Source organism: Myxocyprinus asiaticus, chromosome 12, assembly GCF_019703515.2.
Source record: "Myxocyprinus asiaticus isolate MX2 ecotype Aquarium Trade chromosome 12, UBuf_Myxa_2, whole genome shotgun sequence".
Lineage (NCBI taxonomy): Eukaryota > Metazoa > Chordata > Actinopteri > Cypriniformes > Catostomidae > Myxocyprinus > Myxocyprinus asiaticus.
This window is the reverse complement of record NC_059355.1, coordinates 6406151-6427174: the sequence shown is the minus strand read 5'-3', so window position 1 is coordinate 6427174 and position 21024 is coordinate 6406151. Positions and strand designations below refer to the sequence as shown.

Sequence of the window (21024 nt, the reverse complement as noted above, 5' to 3'; positions counted from 1 at the left end):
AAGACAGTGGGCAGAGAGCACAGCAATGTGTGAAAATACACATGGAAACGCACAAAATAATGTCCATTTTAGAGCTGTAATCCTCGGCTCTGCCGCTAGATGGTGCTGCAACACCATCAGTGAGCGAGAGCTGCAGTGGACTTCCCTCCTTGCAGTTGAACGGAGAAGAGATATGCAGAGAATGAAGGGACCTATGGCCGTGACTTATGAGGGAGGTGGGACTCCCTTATCACTGCTGTGATTGGTCTGTCAACTGACAAACGTGGTGTTATTGGTGCTTCCAGGATTGGTCACACCTGAGGTGATTTCCCATAGTGAGATGCCTCACTCCTGCTATCAGAGAAGTGGGGTTACATGATAACCTAATGTTTGTCATTTTTACTTAAATGGTTGAGCAAAGATTTTCAACAGGTTATGCTGATCCAAAAAGAAATCTGAGATATGGCAATACACAAAATGTCCCAACTACCTGTCAATGATTTTGCACTTGTCTTTGGAGGGTGGGATATTGGAGGGAGGGCATATGGTTGAAGTTAATGAAATGGCTGAAATCGCTTAGAGCACCTTTAACCTTGTACTGCTAAATAATAAGAGGATGTAATAGTGTGTACTGTTGTGATTTTACGTCTGGGGATAAAACAACTTTTTCTTTCCCAAAAGGCCCAATTCATTTGTGATCATCACAGCCAATCGTGTGATTCACTGTAACTCAGATCTGCCAGAGGAGATGCATCACTGGATCAGTCTGCTGCAGAAACCCAAAGGAGACTCTAAAAGTGATGGCCAGGAGTTCCTGGTCAGAGGTGTGTTTTTCATCTTTAACTGAGATATAACCTACATTTAGGTAGCAAAAACCTGGAGATTTTATCCACAGAAAGGCAATTCTTACTAGACAAGGTGCTTTTAGCTAATACTGCATTACTCTTTAACCTCTGCTTGTGTGTTACCCAGGTTGGCTGCAAAAGGAGATGAAGGCGGGGGCCAAGAGTTCTGCTCTCAAACTGAAAAAGCGCTGGTTTGTGTTGACCAACAATTCTCTGGACTACTACAAGTCTTCTGAACGCAATGCATCCAAGATGGGCACTCTGGTTCTGAACAGCCTGTGCTCTGTTGTCCAGCCTGAGGAGAAAAAGTTTAAAGAGACAGGTGAGTGTGACCAGTCAAAGCCAGTTAAAATAAAATAAAATCACAGCTCACATTGCTTGATTTGTCTTGTCTTTAGTACAATTTCATGCCACATGTTTGAGTCACCATTGAAAAACAATAAAAACATTTTTGGGATGCATTTGTTGCAGTATTATTTACGGACTGTATTTTTAAAGCTGATGTGTCATTTTTAATGTCAAAATTTTTATGAAATGTCAAAAGTCTTTCTTGTATCCCAGCTTAATCTGAGAGTCAACAATAATACGCCATTTTGCAGGTTGATTTCACCTAAAAGTGTAACACTGTGTCTCTGTGGCACTATAAAAAAAAATCTTTTAAGTGGCCCATCCAGACCAACAAAGCAACATTAACTCAACAAATGTGTGAGTTTGGGGAAGGACTATCTGTTTGTACAACCAATGGAAGATGGGAATGGAAGTTTTCTGGAATCTGTTTGAAAACAGGGATTACTTTTGCAATTCCGGAAAAATTACCCACTTCAGCTTTAAAGATACTATTTGATGACCTTAAACAAGAGTATGCCTGGTATTTTGTTTGAATCATATACAGGTAATAATTGATTACAAAAACAAATATTGGTAACACTTTACAATAAGGTTCTATTCGTTAACATTAGTTATACATTAGGTATCATAAGCTAACAATGAACAATATATTTTTTCAGCGTTAATTAATCTTGGTTAATGTTAATTTATCAAAATACTATTATTTATTGTTAGTACGTTTTAGTTTATAATGCATTAACAATATGCAACTTTTAATGTAAAAAATTTATTACCGGAAGTATATGTAGAAATTAACACCAACCAAGTGCCGAAAAAGTATTGTTCATTGTTAGTTCATGTTAACTATTGTGGTTAACTAATGTTGATGAATACAACCTTACTGTAAAGTGTTACCCAAATATTATTGTTGGCTATTTGTTAGTAATGCTGTGTTTAGATAATAGAATATAAAAATGTACTCTTCGCTTTTACTCGCTTTAAACTGAGTAACACGTGATGCTGACATGTGTTTACACTGCAGGCTATTGGAACATCATAGTTCATGGACGTAAACATTCATACCGTCTGTACACCAAGATGCTGAATGAGGCGATGCGCTGGGTGTCCTCCATTCAGGGGGTCATTGACAACAAGGTGCCCATTGAAACCCCCACCCAGCAACTCATTAGAGACATCAAGGTAAAAACTCCTTATGCATGTAATCAGTTTAAATTAGCTTGGTCTTGGCACTGAGTGTAAGAATAAACAAAGCTGTTGCTTAGTACTACGTTCCCACAGTCATGTAAAACCAGGAAATATCAGAGAATTTTAAAATAGAGATTTCAAGGCCTGGAAATGACAAGGACATTATTTAAAAGTAGTGGAAAAGTATACATTTGTCTAGTCAGGCTCTGTTTTAGAATATTTCATTGGTTAGAAATTGCTCTTCATGAGTGCGATCCCTATTAAATGATTCTCAAAAATCCTTATCCAGTAATAAGAACAACTGAAAAGGTTATGGAAATGAATTTGTCAAAAAGTGTGGGAACCCTGTTAGTATTAATTAATTATATTTATTTATCACACATTTGCACATATACAGTGAAATTCTTTTTTTCACATATCCCAGCTAAGCTGGGGTCAGAGTGCAGGGTCAGCCATGATACAGCACCCCTGGAGCAGATAGGGTCAAGGGCCTTGCTCAAGGGCCCAACAGTGGTATCTTGGCAGTGCTGGGGCTTGAACCCCCAACCTTCTGATCAGTAACCCAGAGCCTTAACCGCTGAGCAAGTGCCACATTTGTAATCATATTGCTGTTTTATCTTCATCATCTTTAAAAAATATATGGACTCTTACTTGACTTTTGACCCATGTCTAGGAGAACAGTGTGAACTCTGAGGCTGTGGAACAAATGTACCGAAGGAACCCAATCCTCAGATATACACAGCATCCCTTGCATTCACCTCTCCTGCCCCTGCCCTACGGAGAGGTCAGCGAAAGCTGTGAGTATCTTCACTCAAATATGCAAACAAACCAAAACCAAAACAACAAATCCATTAAAGTAGTTTCTGACTTGTTTTATTTTGATGCTGAGGTGTTTTTTGTGTTTTACTATGTTTTTATTTGATCATCCTTTCTTTTTCTAGCATTTCTCTTGTTATCCACTTGCAAAACATACATCTACATGTAGGGATGTAGAGATGTATCGGTTGCCAATATTGACCAATTTAAATTACTAAGACTTAGAGTACTGAACCTTAAAAGGATGTGTTTTAAAATATAGTCTGCATTCAGCTCTTCAGTCAGTGGTGTGTGAGCATGCAGCGCCCTCTAGCAGTCTGGACGGCATTATCCATTATCCATTATCCAACTATAATACAGAATTTAAAAGGGGGTTTTGTTCTCTTGGTTAAAACTTTTTATTTTTCCATGATGTGGTTGACATTGCCCAACATATGCATAGTATGAATTTGTAATGTTCTACAGCACATACGTGTAAAATGTGAGTTCTGTTGTTTTGAACTGCAAAAACCAGTGCAAAAATGTTTTAAAGTGCAAAATAAATTGTTTTATATATCAATCATCATTATATCATATTAAATTATTTTTGTATCTTTTTATCTTATTTTTATCTTTCATTGTGGCTCTCTATTAAAGTTTTGCCTGTCATGTGTTCAACAGATCCAGTCCATGTTCAATGGAAATTATTTATTGCTAGAACAGTAAAAAAAGCTTTTGTACCTCTTTGTACATTTTTGAAGCATAATTCCTAAGTAAACCAGTGATCTGATGACAAAATAAGGTAAATGTGCAAAACATCAGTATCAGCCTATAGGTTTTTGTTAAAATCGGTATTGTATCGGCCAAAGGTTTTCATATCAGTGCATCCCTCTCTACATACATTACATACCTACATTACTAAATCTTTCTCTCTTTTTCTCTGCAGTGCAAAAGGAGAAGGGTTACGGAAGCCTGCAAGATGAGGCAGTGAAGATCTTTAACTCACTCCAGGAGATGGAGATCATGTCAGACCCCATCGCCATCATCCAGGGCATCCTGCAGACCTGCAACGACCTGCGGCCACTGAGAGACGAGGTGTACTGTCAGCTGATCAAACAGACCAATCACGTGCCACAACCCAACAGCCCTGCAAACCGCGCTCACTGGCACCTGCTCACCTGCATGAGCTGCACCTTCCTGCCCAGCCGTGCCATCCTGCGGTACCTGCGATTCCATCTGAAAAGGTGAGAAGCATCCGGAACTACAAGAAATGCTCAGTGGCTACGTTAACATGCACATCATTTTTCGATTAAGGTCTGTATTCTGGTGAAGCCTAATCTCAGAAGCTACTGGAAAATTCCTTTGTATATTGTAAACAATCCAAATAAAGTAATACATGCACATTATTTTCCCACAAATTCTCTTTTGGAAATCTTATACAATTTATTGCACTGTATTTTAGTCATTCTGCACAGTAGTTTAACCCTAAAAAGTTTTTTGTATAATGGGGGATACAAACATTTAAGAGGCTGGGGAGAGGAGCAATGAGTGAGTCTGTAAATTTTTTTTTTTTTTTTTTGCTAAATATTGAAAAGGGGGTCCCTGCAAATACTGAGGACATGTGACTTTGTATATAAAGTTTGGGATCAACTCACAATCTTTATCTAAAAGTAAAAAGGCAGCGTTTTTTGAGAAGGCTGCTAACCTAGAGGCAAACACTATCTTTTCAATGATATTTTCATGATTTCCACAATCTATAAAATGTCAAATAAAAGTAATATTTTAGAAAAAAAAAAAAAAAAAAACATGGAAATGTATTATGTGGGCTCTAATGTGGTGGAAAATAGCAATTAATTCATTTTCAGAGGTACCTTTATATACTTGCCCTTTTTAGGGTTAAACAACTCTTCTTGTCCCTCAAAAGCAGAATGAATTGCAAAATGTAGGTCAAGAGACTCTTACGGTGCTTTCATTAATCTTTATATAAAATCTTTTTATGCATGTAAAAAGAATCTGGGTGGAAATTAAAGGAATAGTTCACCCAAAAAATAAAATTCTCTCATCATTTATTCACCCTCATGCTATCCCAGATGTGTATGACTTTCTTTTTTCTGCAGAACACAAACAAAGATTTTTTAGAAGAATATTTCAGCTCTGTAGGTCCTCACAATGCAAGTGAATGGTGACCAAAACTTTGAAGTTCCAAAAAGCACATAAAGGCAGCATACAATTAATCCATAAGACTCCTGTGGTTTAATCAATGTCTCCTGAAGTAATCTAATCAATTTTGGATGTGATCAGACCAAAATATAACCTCTTTTTCACTGCACATCTTGCCATTGCGGTCTTTAGGTACTGACGTGATTTCAAGCTCGATTACACTTTCTAGTTCTTAACTCATGCCCAGAGCGCTAGGAAGTGTAATCGAGCTTGAAATCATGATCACTAAGGAGGCTGCTGATGACAAGATTTATGGTGAAAAAGGAATTGTATTTTGGTCTGTTCTCATCTCAAACCGATTAGATCACTTCAGAAGACATGGATTAAAACACTGGAGTGTTATGGATTAATTTTATGCTGTATTTATGTGCTTTTTGGAGCTTTAAAGTTTTGGTCACCATTCACTTGAGATATTCTTCTAAAAATCTTAATTTGTGTGCAGAAGAAAGTCTTTCACATCTGGGGTAGCATGAGGGTGAGTACATGATGAGAGAATTTTTATTTTTGGGTAAACCATTCCTTTAATATACATATATATATATATATATATATGTAAGGGATAATCTACGACTAGGTGTGCGTTAATCTATTTTAAATGCACGACGTGGAGGCAAAAAACCACCCGACGTGAAGCGCATTTCAAATTGTTTAACACACACCTAGCTGTGGATTATCCCACCTATACCATGGTCACTTGCCAGAATTGATTAGTTACAACTGTCATAGATCTTTTTGCAGCCTAAATTTTGACTGGAACAATAAAAAATAATGGTTAATTTTATCTAAGGGCCGTTTTGGATCTGCAGCTCCGCCTGTTTTAAATCTGACACAGAGAAAATGTAGTGCGACCACACACTTGGTCAAAACTGTCAATTTATATGCACAATCCAGAAATAATAATATCCACAGAATGTAGAGGGGTTGGCACTCCAGTGGACATGTATTATTTAATTTTTATTCACTGTAATTTTCACATTCATGTGGAAAAACTGACGTTTCAAACATGACAGTGACAGTAAAAGTAGCACTTACTGTATAATAAGGGGAAACCCATTCAAAACACACTCTAGAACCTGCAGATTTGGACCTCTGAGACATCGGTATGGTATCCATCAAGGCTGCACGATTGACTGAATTAATGAAATCGCAAGTTGGCCCTGCACGGTAGCGCTTCACCACAAAAACGCGTTCACCTGCGTTTTGTTAACAACAGCGCTTCTATTCCGCGTTTGAATCAGAGATGTGTGAGTGTGGGGGGCCTCTAGTGGCTATAGACGGCACTACAGCATAGAAATATACACAACACATTACAGTTTAAATCGTCTTGCATCGCTGCCTTGCTGGACAGTGAAAGCCGCATTTAATAGGTCCTGATCAATGCAGATAAACGAATGTTACAAACGTGTAATTTGTCCTTGAATGGTAAAGATACACTGCAAAAGGCTGCCTGTATTTTAGAAAACATTCTCCTTCAGTGCAGAAATGTCTGAGCACGGGGGCCCATTTGGATATCAAAATTAAAAAAGAAAAAGAAAAAGATTGTTTAAAGCACATAGAGCTGTGAATAAATTACCTTCACTTTAGTTAGTTATTTCATGTATAGATAAAGAATTATGCTGGTTCTAAATCAAACACAGAGAGAAAGCAGTGCAGTAAGATTAGGCTTACATTTATTTGAATGAATTAATAAATATATGAACGAATAATTATTTAAATATAGTTAATTAAGATCTGTTCAAATAAATGGAAAGCACATTACTTTAGGCAGTTGATTTAAATTGCATTCAAGCTCCTTTAAAGCTAATATATGTTAAACCCAAATATTTGGATTTTATTAAAGATAATAATGACAAATACTATTTAATTTACACAGTTAGGATACTGTAAATTTCGTGAATTATTTACAATAATCAGGGCTCTACAGTACCAGCGTTTTACTCGCATTTGCGAATGGAAATTACTGCTTGCGAATGCAGGACATTATTTGGGCGCACGGCGCAAATAACAGCTAATCTAACACCTGAGTTATGAACTTTTTATTGCAGCCTACCATCAGAATTAAAATTCCTTTTTTTCACTTTCACATAACTGCGAGCGCTGTCAACACACTCTCATGGCGAAATCGTCAGGATTCATATGGCTTCTCTAAATTTGGCTAATTCGTATGATATTGTGCAACTGCACACATTTGAATTCGTACGACTTTCACCACAGCCAATGACGTCGCTGGACATCGTTTCCATCTAATCCGTGACGATTACTGGCTTCTGTCACATGCAACAGTTTCTTATCATGTTTACACACTCTACTGATTGGTTAAGTTTAGATAAGAGGTTTGGGTAAGGGCATACTATTAATAAGTATGTCCTTATCGCCTCATGCACGGAACTCGTGCTTCCGCATTTGACATCCGGGAATTTGCACGTGATGAATTCGTATGAGTTTATGCGAACAACATCGTGTGAAACCATACGAAATAACCAGCTCGTAAATTATGTACGAATTTTCATGAGATCGGGTTGCCGCTTTCCCCCCCTTCTCTCTCTTTCTTTCACATGCACGCAGAGACCGAGGGAGAGATACGATATACCACGTGAAGATGGTTTCTTGCTTGATGTTTATGTGTCAAAATTACAGACAGTGTTTTAAATAATGACAGATTAATCTCACGCTCACATGCAAGATTCTGAGAAAAATAGCGAGTCAAATTAAAATGTGCGAATCCATAATATGCGCAATAACGGTAAACAGCATGTCAGCGTCCTTGTCTCCCTGTAGTGCTGTCTTAGGCATCTCACAGTACGGACATTGCAATTTATTGCCCTGGCCACATCTGCAGTTCTCATGCCTCCATGCAGCATGCCTAAGGCACGTTCAAGCAGATGAGCAGGGACCCTGGGCATCTTTCTTTTGGTGTTTTTTTTTTTTTTTAGAGTCAGTAGAAAGGTCTCTTTAGTGTCCTAAGTTTAATAGCCTACCGTCTGTAAGCTGTTAGTGTCTTAATGACCGTTCCACAGGTGCATGTTCATTAATTGTTTATGGTTCATTGAACAAGCATAGAAAACGTTGTTTAAACCCTTTACAATAAAGATCTAACATAACTAATAACTGAAAAAGGGACGTTTCTTTTTTTGCTGAGTTTACAAATGCAGAATTGCTTCTTTCTGGTAGTTTATGTCATATAAAATATATTAACATTGTATAACTTTCACAAATAACCCATTAAGCATTATTGCATTATACAACACTTAATAGACAGTTCAAATTGAAAATACATTAATGTAGTTAAGAATGTCCTGAAAGTTTGATTTGAAAGATTTAAATGTTGATGAACTAGCTACTAATCTGTTAAAAATGTGTCATACCTACAGTATATGTTTGTTAATGGCAAATGGAAGTATAAAGTGTCATCAATATATTATTAGTTTATTAGTGGCTTAAGGAGATCTGTCAGGACTGATGTAGTTTGGTGCAGCCTGTAAGGTTAATTTAAGAAATAATAATTTGAAAAAGGTTTATCAGAGAAGATGTCCTTTGTCATGTATGAAGAATCTTTAATTTTTAATGCAATCATGCTCTGTTGCGATACATTACCAGTTGTATTAACCTGAACACCGACTGTGCCCCTACATACCGCAAAGCGCAACACCTCCCAATCAAAGGAAAAGATAAGAAAAGAAAGATGGCTTTGCACGAAGAGGAAGAGAAGGACTCCGGGACTTATCAAAGCATAACTGAATGTTAAACCAAACTTTTCTCACTAGCCCTATGGGTGTGTGAGGGGAAAGTGAAGGTGCGTTTCTTATTTTTTCCAGGTCGGACTCAGTAATACGGGGGTGCTGAGCACTGGTGACGTTTCCGTTTTTCCTGTCGTTTTTGACAAGTGATCTAAAGACGGCATTGCATGACTTGAAGTCTGCATCAGTTATGATGTTATATTTTGTGATGTTACAAGTATATACAGTGTGTATATATATATATATATATATATATAAAGCACAATCTATAATGAGCCTAATTTACATAGAAAATGAGGTGTGTTTACGCAGAAAGGTATGAAAATTACTTCATTTGTATACTCAAGATGCAGCACTATTCCAGCACTGATTTCACCTGCTTAAATTGAATCGCAGGTGGTTTTTGCACTGAAATACCACGTGCAAAAGTGGCACAACTGTTTAGTGAATTCATCTCTCTGTCTCCTCCTTGCTCCAAAAATGTGTTACCTCGATATCTTGTAGCACATAATTATTTTACATTTGGATTTGTGGAGATTGTGGAGATAAATAAACATGTTATAGAGGAGATTCCGAAGGTGCTTATGTGACAGAATTTCCATTAATACAAGTAAATGCCAGCTGTCGGAGCACGTTTACATGATGTATTTATAATCAGAATATGAATACATTCATACAGAATACAGACCTTATTCACAGAAACTACATATTTATTTTTGACGTGAATGAAAATGAGGCTGTGAGGGAAATACTGACAGTCTCTTAAATTACATGCTCTGTATAGGGCTGTATAAAGCTTCTAGATATCATCGAATTGTCCACAATTTATGTTTTCTGGAATTTTTTTGTCTACTGAAATCTCTTGTAAAGATTTTTTTTTTTCAATGTTACATCAGAACAACGAACATTGTAAACAACCGTACAACCCATTGAAGATAGTGTAAGTCTGTCTCTTGCAGCCTCGTCATTCCAGTAAAAAAATTAAGATGGCGCTACTGTAAATAAGGTCCATATTATTCCAAATTTTTATTTGCATGTTAACATAGTCACTGTCTCTAAAAAGCCCGACTCATTTAGCATCTTGGAGTTGAACAGTGGTCCCTTGAATATTTTCAAACACTTCATATTTGACCTCTTTCTATAAATAACTTCCCAGAGTTCGGGAGCGTTACTCTGGCACAGAGATTGAGAAGTACGCGCACTTCATTGGTGAGTCCCTGAAGAGGACAAAGACCAGGGAGTATGTGCCCTCACAGGAGGAGATCGTTGCCCTGCTGAACAGACAGGAAATGACAACGACAGTGTACTGCCATGGAGGAGGGTCTTGCAAGATATCCATTAATTCACACACCACAGCTGGAGAGGTAAGAGGCAGAGAGGTGGACAATTTTAATACTAACAAACTCCGAAATCACTCAGACCTTTGTGCTTTATAATGAAATGACACAGCATGCAATGTATTGCATTAGCATAAAAAAAAAATATATATTATTGTTTGTCAAGGTGGTGGAGAAGCTGATTCGTGGTCTGGCGATGGAAAACAGCAGGAACATGTTCTCTCTCTTTGAACACAATAAAGTGGAAAGCAGGGCCATAGAGAGTCGTGTCATTGTGGCAGATGTGCTCGCCAAGTTTGAAAGGTATCGATATAGTGACAGTTCGTATGTTGTATTGAATGTTATTGTTAACTAGGTGATTTTGAGTGATGTGTTGCTCCACTCCTGTTTTTAAAACACCCATAGCATCCATTAAACCCGTTCAACATTTCTGATCATGATATTCACATATATATGTATTTTTTCTCTTAGGTTGGCAGGCGGTGAGGATGAGGAGGAAGAAGGCCCCTGGAGGCTCTATTTCAAGCTTTATTGCTTCCTTGATGTTGAAAGCATGCCAAAAGAGGGAGTGGAATTTGCCTTTATGTTTGAGCAGGTGACTTAAAGAAGTATTTTTTATTTTCAATTACCATTATAGGATAGCATAGGCTAGCATTCTTTCTGTTACCTCACCTTATTTAACCCTTCTATTGCCATTTCAAATAGAGTATGTTAGAAATACCACATTCCAACCTTACAAGGTGTTTTGCATATTTAAATAGTTGTTTATAAATCTATGAATCAAATTTGACCCAAAGTATTTAACATTTTATAAGATTTAGCCTATCACACATACTGCTTACATAATATAAGTTATAAACAAAGCATTTAGCAGGTAAGTAGTTCATATATGTCATATACAGTTGTGCTCAAAAGTTTGCATACCCTTGGAGAATTGGTAATATATGTACCATTTTTAAAGAAAACATGAGTGAGCAGGCAAAACACATTTCTATTATTTCTTATGGGATTTATATTCAACTGTAGGTTATAACAGAATAGCACAATCATAAAACAAAACATGGCAACAAAGAAAAAAATGAAATGACCCCTGTTCAAAAGTCTGCATACCCTTAGTTCTTAATACTGTGTATTGCCCCCTTTAGCATCAATGACAGCGTGCAGTCTTTTGTAATAGTTGTCTATGAGGCCCCAAATTCTTGCAGGTGGTATAGCTGCCCATTCGTCTTGGCAAAATGCTTCCAGGTCATGCAAAGTCTTTGGTCGGCTTGCATGAACCGCATGTTTGAGATCTCCCCAGAGTAGCTTGATGATATTAAGGTCAGGAGACTGTGATGGCCACTCCAGAACCTTCACCTTTTTCTGCTGTAACCACTGGAGGGACAACTTGGCCTTGTGCTTAGTGTCATTGTCGTGCTGGAAAGTCCAAGAGCGTCCCATGCGCAGCTTTCGTGCAGAAGAATGCAAATTGTCTGCCAGTATTTTCTGAAAACATGCTGCATTCATTTTGCCATCAATATTCACAAGATTCCCCATGCCTTTAGAGCTCACATACCCCCAAAACATCAGTGAGCCACCAACATGCTTCACAGTGGGGATGGTATTCTTTTCACTATAGGCCTTGTTGACCCCTCTCCAAACATAGCGCTTATGGTTGTGACCATAAAGCTCTATTTTGGTCTCCTCACTCCAAATTACAGTGTACCAGAAGCTGTGAGGCATGTCAAGGTGTTGTCGGGCATATTGTAACCGGGCTTTTTTGTGGCATTGGCGCAGTAAAGGCTTCTTTCTGGCAACTCGACCATTCAGCAAATTTTTGTTCAAGTATCGTCGTATTATGCTCCTTGAAACAACCACACCGTCTTTTTCCAGAGCAGCCTGTATTTCTCCTGAGGTTACCTGTGGGTTTTTCTTTGTATCCTGAACAATTCTTCTGGCAGTTGTGGCTGAAATCTTTCTTGGTCTACCTGACCTTGGCTTGGTATCAAGAGATCCCCGAATTTTCCACTTCTTCTTAAGTGATTGAACAGTACTGACTGGCATTTTCAAGGCTTTCGATATCTTTTAATATCCTTCTCCATCTTTATAAAGTTCAATTACCTTGTTACGCAGGACAGTTCTTTTCTGCTCCCTATGGCTCAGTATCTAGCCTGCTCAGTGCATCCACGTGAGAGCTAACAAACTCATTGACTATTTATACACAGACACTAATTGCAATTTAAAAAGCCACAGGTGTGGGAAATTAACCTTTAATTGCCATTTAAACCTGTTTGTGTCACCTTGTGTGTCTGTAACAAGGCCAAACATTCAAGGGTATGTAAACTTTTGATCAGGGCCATTTGGGTGATTTCTGTTATCATTATGATTTAAAAAGGAGCCAAACAACGATGTGATAATAAATGGCTTCATATGATCACTATCCTTAAATAAAATAAATTTTTTTTGCATGATCAGTCATATTTTCAAAATGAATGCCAAAATTTCACAATTTCTGCCAGAGTATGCAAACTTTTGAGCACAACTCTATAAATATATATATATATATATATATATATATAGAGAGAGAGAGAGAGAGAGAGAGAGAGAGAGAGAGAGAGAGAGCGAGAGAGAGAGAGAGATACTGTATATCAAATATGTATGGGATAATGTACTGTCAGCCTGTTGTTATCACAAAACAAACCCTGCATCTTATTACAAGATTATTTGCCAAACAAATAAATAAATGCACACAAAACAATGATATGAGTTGAAATTATTTAATTAGCTAACTCAGAGATTTCACAGTGATCAGAGAAGCAGGAAAGATGGCTCGCAATACCCGGATGAGCGGTCTGAAATGTAGATGTACGGTTGTTACTGAGAAATATCAGACTGCTAGATGGCGCCATTGACCAAACAAAATTGAGTATTCTGTGTAATAAGAATATATATCAACATATATGAACCAAAATTTCACAACATTGTATTTGAACATACATTAATAATCTGTTAACTGTTGTATGTTGTAAGTGTTTGTTTTTATTTTTTACATTTGTACCATTACAAGATAAGTGGTAATTACAAGTAGTAGTGTTTGAAAAAAAGTCTTTATGTAGTATTTTGAGGATAAAGTGAAAATTGCAAGAGTAAAGTCGTAGCATTATAAGATTGAAGTCATAGGGGAAGTCAAATCAAAGTGATGTGGTGGAGAACAGCTAATGTTCACACATTATTACACCTTTAATCTCCTAATTTAAAACTTTATTCTTGTAACATTCTGACTTTATTCTCAAAACATTGCTACTTTAATCACACATTTCTAAGACTTTGTGATAATTGTGATAATATTACGACTTAAATCTTATAATGCCAAGGCTTTATTCTCATAATTTTCTCTTTATTCTTAAAATATTTTTTTATTTTTTTATTTTAATGTGGCACTAAAATGCTTTGTAAAATAAAGGGGTGGTCTTATGAAGTGATAGTCTCTTTACTACTGTATTTCATTGCCTCTGCTCTCTCGTTTTCTCACTTTCTCTCCACTTTATGTTCACCGTCTCTCTTAGGCTCATGAGAGTCTAATCAGTGGTCATTTCCCAGCCCCTGAGGAAACCCTCCAGCATTTAGCAGCCCTGCGTTTGCAATATATCCATGGTGACGTGGCCCGTACGCCCTGGAGCCTGAGCAGCATGTACCCCGTGGGGCGACTCCGCACACGCATCTTCCAGTCTACTAAGGCAGGGGGTGCTGGAGTACCTGGGGCAGGTATAGTCGGGCCAGGAGCTCACACTTTAGAGCGCCGAAAGGCCAACTTCCTCGATGGGACCCTGAGACGCAGCTTCAAGACGGGGTCACTGAAGAAACAGCGTGTGGAGGAGGAACAGATGCTGGAGATGTTTGTTAAGGAGGAGATGTCAGCCACACTAACCAGTGTGCTGGAGAAATGGAGCCGTCTGCAGGGGATGCCTCAGCACCAGGCCATGCTCAATTACATGACCGTCATGAAAGAGTGGCCCGGTTACGGGTCCACATTGTTTGATGTGGAGGTGAGAATCATTTCTGCAAGGCTGTGTTTTGGATGCAGGTGTGCATAGACATTGGAGGACAACCACAGGGGGATGCCAGCTCCCACCCCCCATAATCCAATACATCCCTTAACGAGCATGGAAATTCAAGATGCTCTTTTCAGCAGGAATAATTTTCCTTGGTATTTCCATGGTATAACGTACTATGGTATTTAGGGTTTGAGTTTGGTCTCAATGTTTAGCCACTGTTGTTAATTGACATTTCTAATCGCTTGTGTTTTTTTTTTATCTGTATGCAGTGTAAAGAGGGTGGTTTCCCTCATGATCTGTGGTTGGGTGTCAGTGCTGAAAACATCTCTGTGTACAAACGGGGCGAGCCCAAACCACTCGAAACTTTCCAGTATGAGCACATCGTTTTCTTTGGAGCGCCTCAGCCCAGCACATACAAAATCATTGTTGATGAAAGGGAGATGTTCTTCGAGACGCCTCAGGTAATCGTGAAAAATCAGTTGAGAAAACATGCCTTTATTCCTCTTTTATCAATGCTAGTTTGTTACATTGAAGAAGTGCAAGTTAATTGAATCTTTGGCAAAGTCGACACATCACAGCCATTATATCACAATTCCATTGCTTGCTTTTCCCTTCACTAAAGCAGTTTTTAAAAGATTTGCATGAGATAAAAAAGGGTGCATTTTTTTTCATTGTTATAATCCTTTCTCCTATACCAGCTTAAAGGGATAGTTCACCCAAAAATAAAAAAATAAAAATAAAAAAATTTTTTTAGAAGAATACCTCAGCTCTGCAGGTCCATGCAATGCAAGTTAATGGTGACCAGACCTTTGTAGCTCCAAAAATAACATAAAGGAAACAAAAGTAATCCATAAGACCCCAGTTTTTAAATCTATATCTTCAGAAACGACATAATAGGTGTGGGTGAGAAACAGATAAATATTTAAGTCCTTTTTTACTCTAAATCTCCAGTTTCACTTTTACATCTGAATGTTACATGTTGTGCAAGTTTAGTTTCACTTTCATGGCTGAAAGTGAAAGTTAAAGTGGAGATTTAGAGTAAAAAAGACTTAAATATTTATCTGTTTCTCACCTACACCTATCATATTGCTTCTGAAGATATGGATTTAAAAACTGGGGTCTTATGGATTACTTCTGTTTCCTTTGTTATTTTTGGAGCTACAAATGTCTGGTCACCATTCACTTGCATTGCATGGACCTGCAGAGCTGAGATGTCCTTCTAAAAATCTTTGTTTGTGTTCTGCTAAAGAAGAAAGTAATACACATCTGGGATGGCCTGAGGGTGAGTAATTGATGAAAGAATTTTCATTTTTGGGTGAACTATCCCTTTAATAAGCACAGACAGCTATAATTAGTCAATTTTTAGGCTGATTTCCCCGAAAAGTGAAAAACTGTGGCTCTATGAAGCTCTGTTTGTTTGAGCATCCCATCGCTGCAACCCGACACAGCAACATTTGCTCAACTAATTATGTGAGTTTGGGGCAGAAATATCGGTTTAACCGACCAATGGAAGATGGGGAGAATGTTCTGGAAACCTGTTTGAAAATAGTCATTATGTTGGCTTGACAAAGCCAAAAAACTGTCACATAAAAATATGCGCAATATCTACCTATCTACAGTTGAAGTCAGAAGTTTACATACCTTAGCCAAATACATTTAAACTCAGTTTTTCACAATTCCTGACATTTAATCGTAGAAAACATTCCCTGTCTTAGGTCAGTTAGGATCACTACTTTACTTTAAGAATGTGAAATGTCAGAATAATAGAGAGAGTGATTTATTTCAGCTTTTATTTCTTTCATCACATTCCCAGTGGGTCAGAAGTTTACATACACTTTGTTAGTATTTGGTAGCATTGCCTTTAAATTGTTTAACTTGGGTCAAACGTTTGGGTAGCCTTCCACAAGCTTCTCACAATAAGTTGCTGGAATTTTGGCCCATTCCTCCAGAAAGAACTGGTGTAACTGAGTCAGGTTTGTAGGCCTCCTTGCTCGCACATGCTTTTTCAGTTCTTCCCACAAAGTTTCTATCGGATTGAGGTCAGGGCTTTGTGATGGCCACTCCAATACCTTGACTTTGTTGTCCTTAAGCCATTTTGCCACAACTTTGGAGGTATGCTTGGGGTCATTGTCCATTTGGAAGATCCATTTGTGATCGAGCTTTAACTTCCTGGCTGATGTCTTGAGATGTTGCTTCAATATATCCACATAAATTTCCTTCCTCATGATGCCATCTATTTTGTGAAGTGCACCAGTCCCTCTTGCAGCAAAGCGCCCCCACAACATGATGCTGCCAACCCCATGCTTCACAGTTGGGATGGTGTTCTTTGGCTTGCAAGCCTCACCCTTTTTCCTCCAAACATAATGATGGTCATTATGGCCAAACAGTCAAATTTTTGTTTCATCAGATCAGAGGACATTTCTCCAAAAAGTAAGATCTTTGTCCCCATGTGCACTTGCAAACTGTAGTCTGGCATTTTTAAGGTGGTTTTGAAGCAGTGGCTTCTTCCTTGCTGAGCAGCCTTTCAGGTTATGTCGATATATGACTCGTTTTACTGTGGATATAGATACTTCTCTACCTGTTTCCTCCAGCATCTTCACAAGGTCATTTGCTGTTGTTCTTGGATTGATTTTCATTTTTCACCCCAAACTACGTTCATCTCTAGGAGACCGAATTCGTCTCCTTCCTGAGCAGTATGATGGCTGCGTGGTCCACGGTGTTTATACTTGCGTACTATTGTTTGTACAGATGAATGTGGTACTTTCAGGCGTTTGGAAATTGCTCCCAAGGATGAACCAGACTTGTGGAGGTCCACAATTTTTTTTCTGAGGTCTTGGCTGATTTCTTTTGATTTTCACATGATGTCAAGCAAAGAGGCACTGAGTTTGAAGGTAGGCCTTAAAATACATCCACAGGTACACCTCCAGTTGACTCCAATTAGCCAATTAGCCTATCAGAAGTTAATTGGCTAATTGCCATCATTTTCTGGAATTTTCCAAGCTGCTTAAAGACACAGTTAAGTTAGTGTATGTAAACTTCTGACCGACTGGAATTGTGATATAGTCAATTAAATGTGAAACAATCTGTCTGTAAACAATTGTTGGGAAAATTACATGCGTCATGCACAAAGTAGATGTCCTAAACGACTTGCCAAAACTATAGTTTGCTAATATGAAATCTGTGGATTGGTTAAAAAATGTGTTTTAATGACTTCAAACTAAGTGTATGTAAACTTCTGACTTCAACTGTATCTATCTATTTATCTATCTATCTGTCTGTCTGTCTGTCTGTCCATTCCTCCATCCATCAGTCCATCCATCCATTGGTTTATCTGTCTGTTAAACCTTCAAATTTCAAGCTTTTAAAACGGTTTAATGTTTCAGGGCAGGCTTTGTCAAGCCAACGTCAAAGTTTATCTTTATGAACTTTATTTATCTAATTATTTTTGCAATTTCATGTAGTGTTGCTAATGGCAGATAAATTACACACTTAACCTTTCAACTAGGGGTTAACCAGTGTGTGTTGTTGTGTGCTTTAAGGTGGGTGAAATCACTAAAATCATGAAGGCGTATATCAACATGATCGTCAAAAAGCGCTGCAGTATCATGTCAGTCACCAGCAACAGCAGTGCCTGGATGAGGTGATCGAAACCAACCGATGAGATCAAAGCATCCAGCAAGATGAGTGTGATGACAGTGGAGTAAACATCTGAACTGGATGATAAGAGAAAGAGAGTGAGAGAGCACAGAGGAACTAGAGACATCACCTCTCCGACAATTTAACTGCTGAAAAACTCTTATTTGTCCTAAATACAACAGCACATTACAGTTTATTTAGTATTTATTTTTCTTTTCAAAGCACAACAATACGACAGCCTACTCACTGTTCTCTCCCTTCACTGCCAGCACCTTAACTGATGACCAAACCTATTTATTTTCTTGTCTGTTCTTCTCCATTTGGCTCTCTAAATACTCAGTTTTCATTACGTGCAACATGATCACACAGGAAATCAACATGTTGCTTCCGAATGTTCGTGTACTCTGAAATCAACCCCATTTTTTGGAATTACTGAAAAGTGCCACCCCCATCAGACATTTGTGCATTGATTCAAATGTGTTTATCTTTTCCTGTGCCGCAACTGATAGTGTTTTGTGCGAGCAACCTCCGAAACACTGGTTTTGGTCCCATGGAAACCAGGAAGTAATCACGTTCCCATTAGCAATGGTGAACGCGATTCTGAGGTTGCATTTTCACTCTAAAATGACATTTTTACTCCACTGACGGTTAGGTTTAGGGTTGGGATTTGGGTTAGGGAGTAGGGTTAATAAAATATGCATTCCAGTTGACTGTATTACATCATTTACAACAAAAAAATACAACTTGATTTTGGTGCCACCCTGTGGACACTTTACCCAGAAACTGGAGTTCAAATGTGTGCATGGGTTCAACAACACTTCCAGCTTCGGCCACTGTGGGGCAGTGGTTTGAATTGCGGTAAGCACAGACCGATTTCAGAAACAGAACTTTTGACCTCCTGATGCCAAATTCACAGTGTGATCAGTTTGGTCAGTGATAGTTGCCATTTCCTAAACAATATGTTCCTAACAGCCAATCATTTATAAATGATCATCTACTAACTGTTTTACTGAAATGTATGATTCACGTCAACCTTTCTGGAGTGTGAGAACTCAAGCGAACTTTCCTTCAATTCACATCCAGAGCCTTTTTGCAAAGCCATGACTGCTCATGCCAATCAGATCACAGCATACCTGTAAAGCTTCTGAGGGCAGTTGTATGTGGATATCAGCAACAAAGACACTACAGCAGTGACTGTGTGACTGTTCACACATCAGCTCATATTTGTGACAGTCCACATTTTCAACATAACAAACATCCTATTTTCTGTTAAATGGCTATTTAAAAAATAGTCTATACTGTACATACATATGCTAATATGTCTAAAACTGTGTATTTACATGCAACATTTCCTTCTTTTTCTTTCTTTTTTTTTTTTTTTTGCCAATGATAATAACCTTGTATAACTTAATCTGTTCCATTACACAAAGGCAAACCCAGCCAGAGCAAGTGACTTACTATGTTAGAGGAAAAACATGTCCTAGGCACGTTTGCGCCCTATTGCAGGGATCAAATGGTTATTGAGTATTATATAAAGTAGCCCCAGGTCTGCCTGCCCAATGCAAACAATGAAAAGTGGCCCGCCGCTAAACAAGGATTATTAATCAAGCAACAGTCAAGATTCAATAGGCATGTTTTTGTACTTTCACTATGTGTGTGCGTGACATTAATTGTGTAACACTACACTGTTGTCAAATGATAAAAGCAGCTCATTTGATTAGAGCTTGTTCCTCATGTCAGGATTTATGCAAAAAATTATCATAAAGAGTCAAGCAGGTTTTTGATCCTAGGAAAACATTTAAGTGCTTCAGAAGCATTTAAATCTTAAATATAGTGTGCAGAATTGATACTAGACCCGTTACTGGACTGTGAAATCTTGATCAACAAGAGGATAATCGCAAATCATCGGCCTTGGACCGATTCACCAGAACTCCACAATAAACCTGACCATAAACTTCTGATAACATCTCATATTAAAACAGAGATGAAGACACAACATTCAGAAAGTTACAATATTTGCACTTATCATAATGTTTCTTATTTTGCTTTCTGGCATTTACATTTTTTGTTTTCTTGCATTTTAAGAACAGGTTCTCAACAAGGTCAAACCAGCCTTTTTTGTTTGCCTAAATGATAGAGCTCCTTTGGTATTCTTATTAGGTTTCAAATGGTTTCAGACTGTTGCCAGAGAGAACAGAAGACAAAACAGAGATCTAATCTGGATCTAATTAAAATGAAACATCATCCACTGACTCTCGATCAACAATGAGTCCAGGTATGCCTGTTATTTTTTATTTAATGTGAGTATAAACCTGCAACAGTATGTGTAATTTTGCTGTTTGATATGCAACTAGATTTGTCAGTGTAATGCAAGTTCTTTTGTGAATGTATGTCTGAATTAAACAATGAATTGAAACATGGGGGGAGGGGGGGGATCATAATGAAGGATTCAGGATGATAATGATGAACATGATGGATACAGAGTTTATGTGTATGGGTATTTCTATTAATATATTGTTATGATTATATTTATAAAATGTGTTTGGGAAGGGGGTGGGTGAGGGTTTGGTGTATTTATATGCTATTATAATGTTATAGATGTTATTTGGAGAAAAAAGTATCAGGAGTCGCCCTTTCATTCTGATCTCAAATCATTCCCCCTTTTTACCATGCTATTCTTAAAGGGATAGTTCACCCAAAAATTAAAATTCTCTGTTCATTTGCTCACCATCATACCATTCAAGATGAGTATGACTTTTTATCTTCTGCAGAACACAAATGAAGACTTTTAGAAGAATATTTCAGCTCTGTTGGTCCTCACAATGCAAGTGAATGGTGGCCAAAATGTTGAAGCTCCAAAAGCACATAAAGGCAGCAAAAATGTAATCCATACGACTCCAGTGCTTAA

General features: G+C 37.9%; 1 protein-coding gene across 1 annotated transcript in view; it reads left to right on the top strand.

Moving 5' to 3' along the window:
- LOC127449533 (unconventional myosin-X-like) overlaps positions 1 to 20532 on the top strand; it is an 87614-nt gene extending 67082 nt beyond the window's left edge. The window contains exons 30-40 of the mRNA XM_051713020.1: positions 661 to 803; positions 952 to 1146; positions 2194 to 2351; positions 3031 to 3154; positions 4099 to 4396; positions 10266 to 10473; positions 10613 to 10749; positions 10918 to 11041; positions 13992 to 14471; positions 14750 to 14941; positions 18020 to 20532. Coding sequence (XP_051568980.1) covers positions 661 to 803; positions 952 to 1146; positions 2194 to 2351; positions 3031 to 3154; positions 4099 to 4396; positions 10266 to 10473; positions 10613 to 10749; positions 10918 to 11041; positions 13992 to 14471; positions 14750 to 14941; positions 18020 to 18124 — 2164 coding nt within the window. The 3' untranslated portion in view covers positions 18125 to 20532. The remainder of the gene's footprint in view (positions 1 to 660; positions 804 to 951; positions 1147 to 2193; positions 2352 to 3030; positions 3155 to 4098; positions 4397 to 10265; positions 10474 to 10612; positions 10750 to 10917; positions 11042 to 13991; positions 14472 to 14749; positions 14942 to 18019) is intronic.
- The last annotated feature ends 492 nt before the right edge of the window (positions 20533 to 21024 follow it).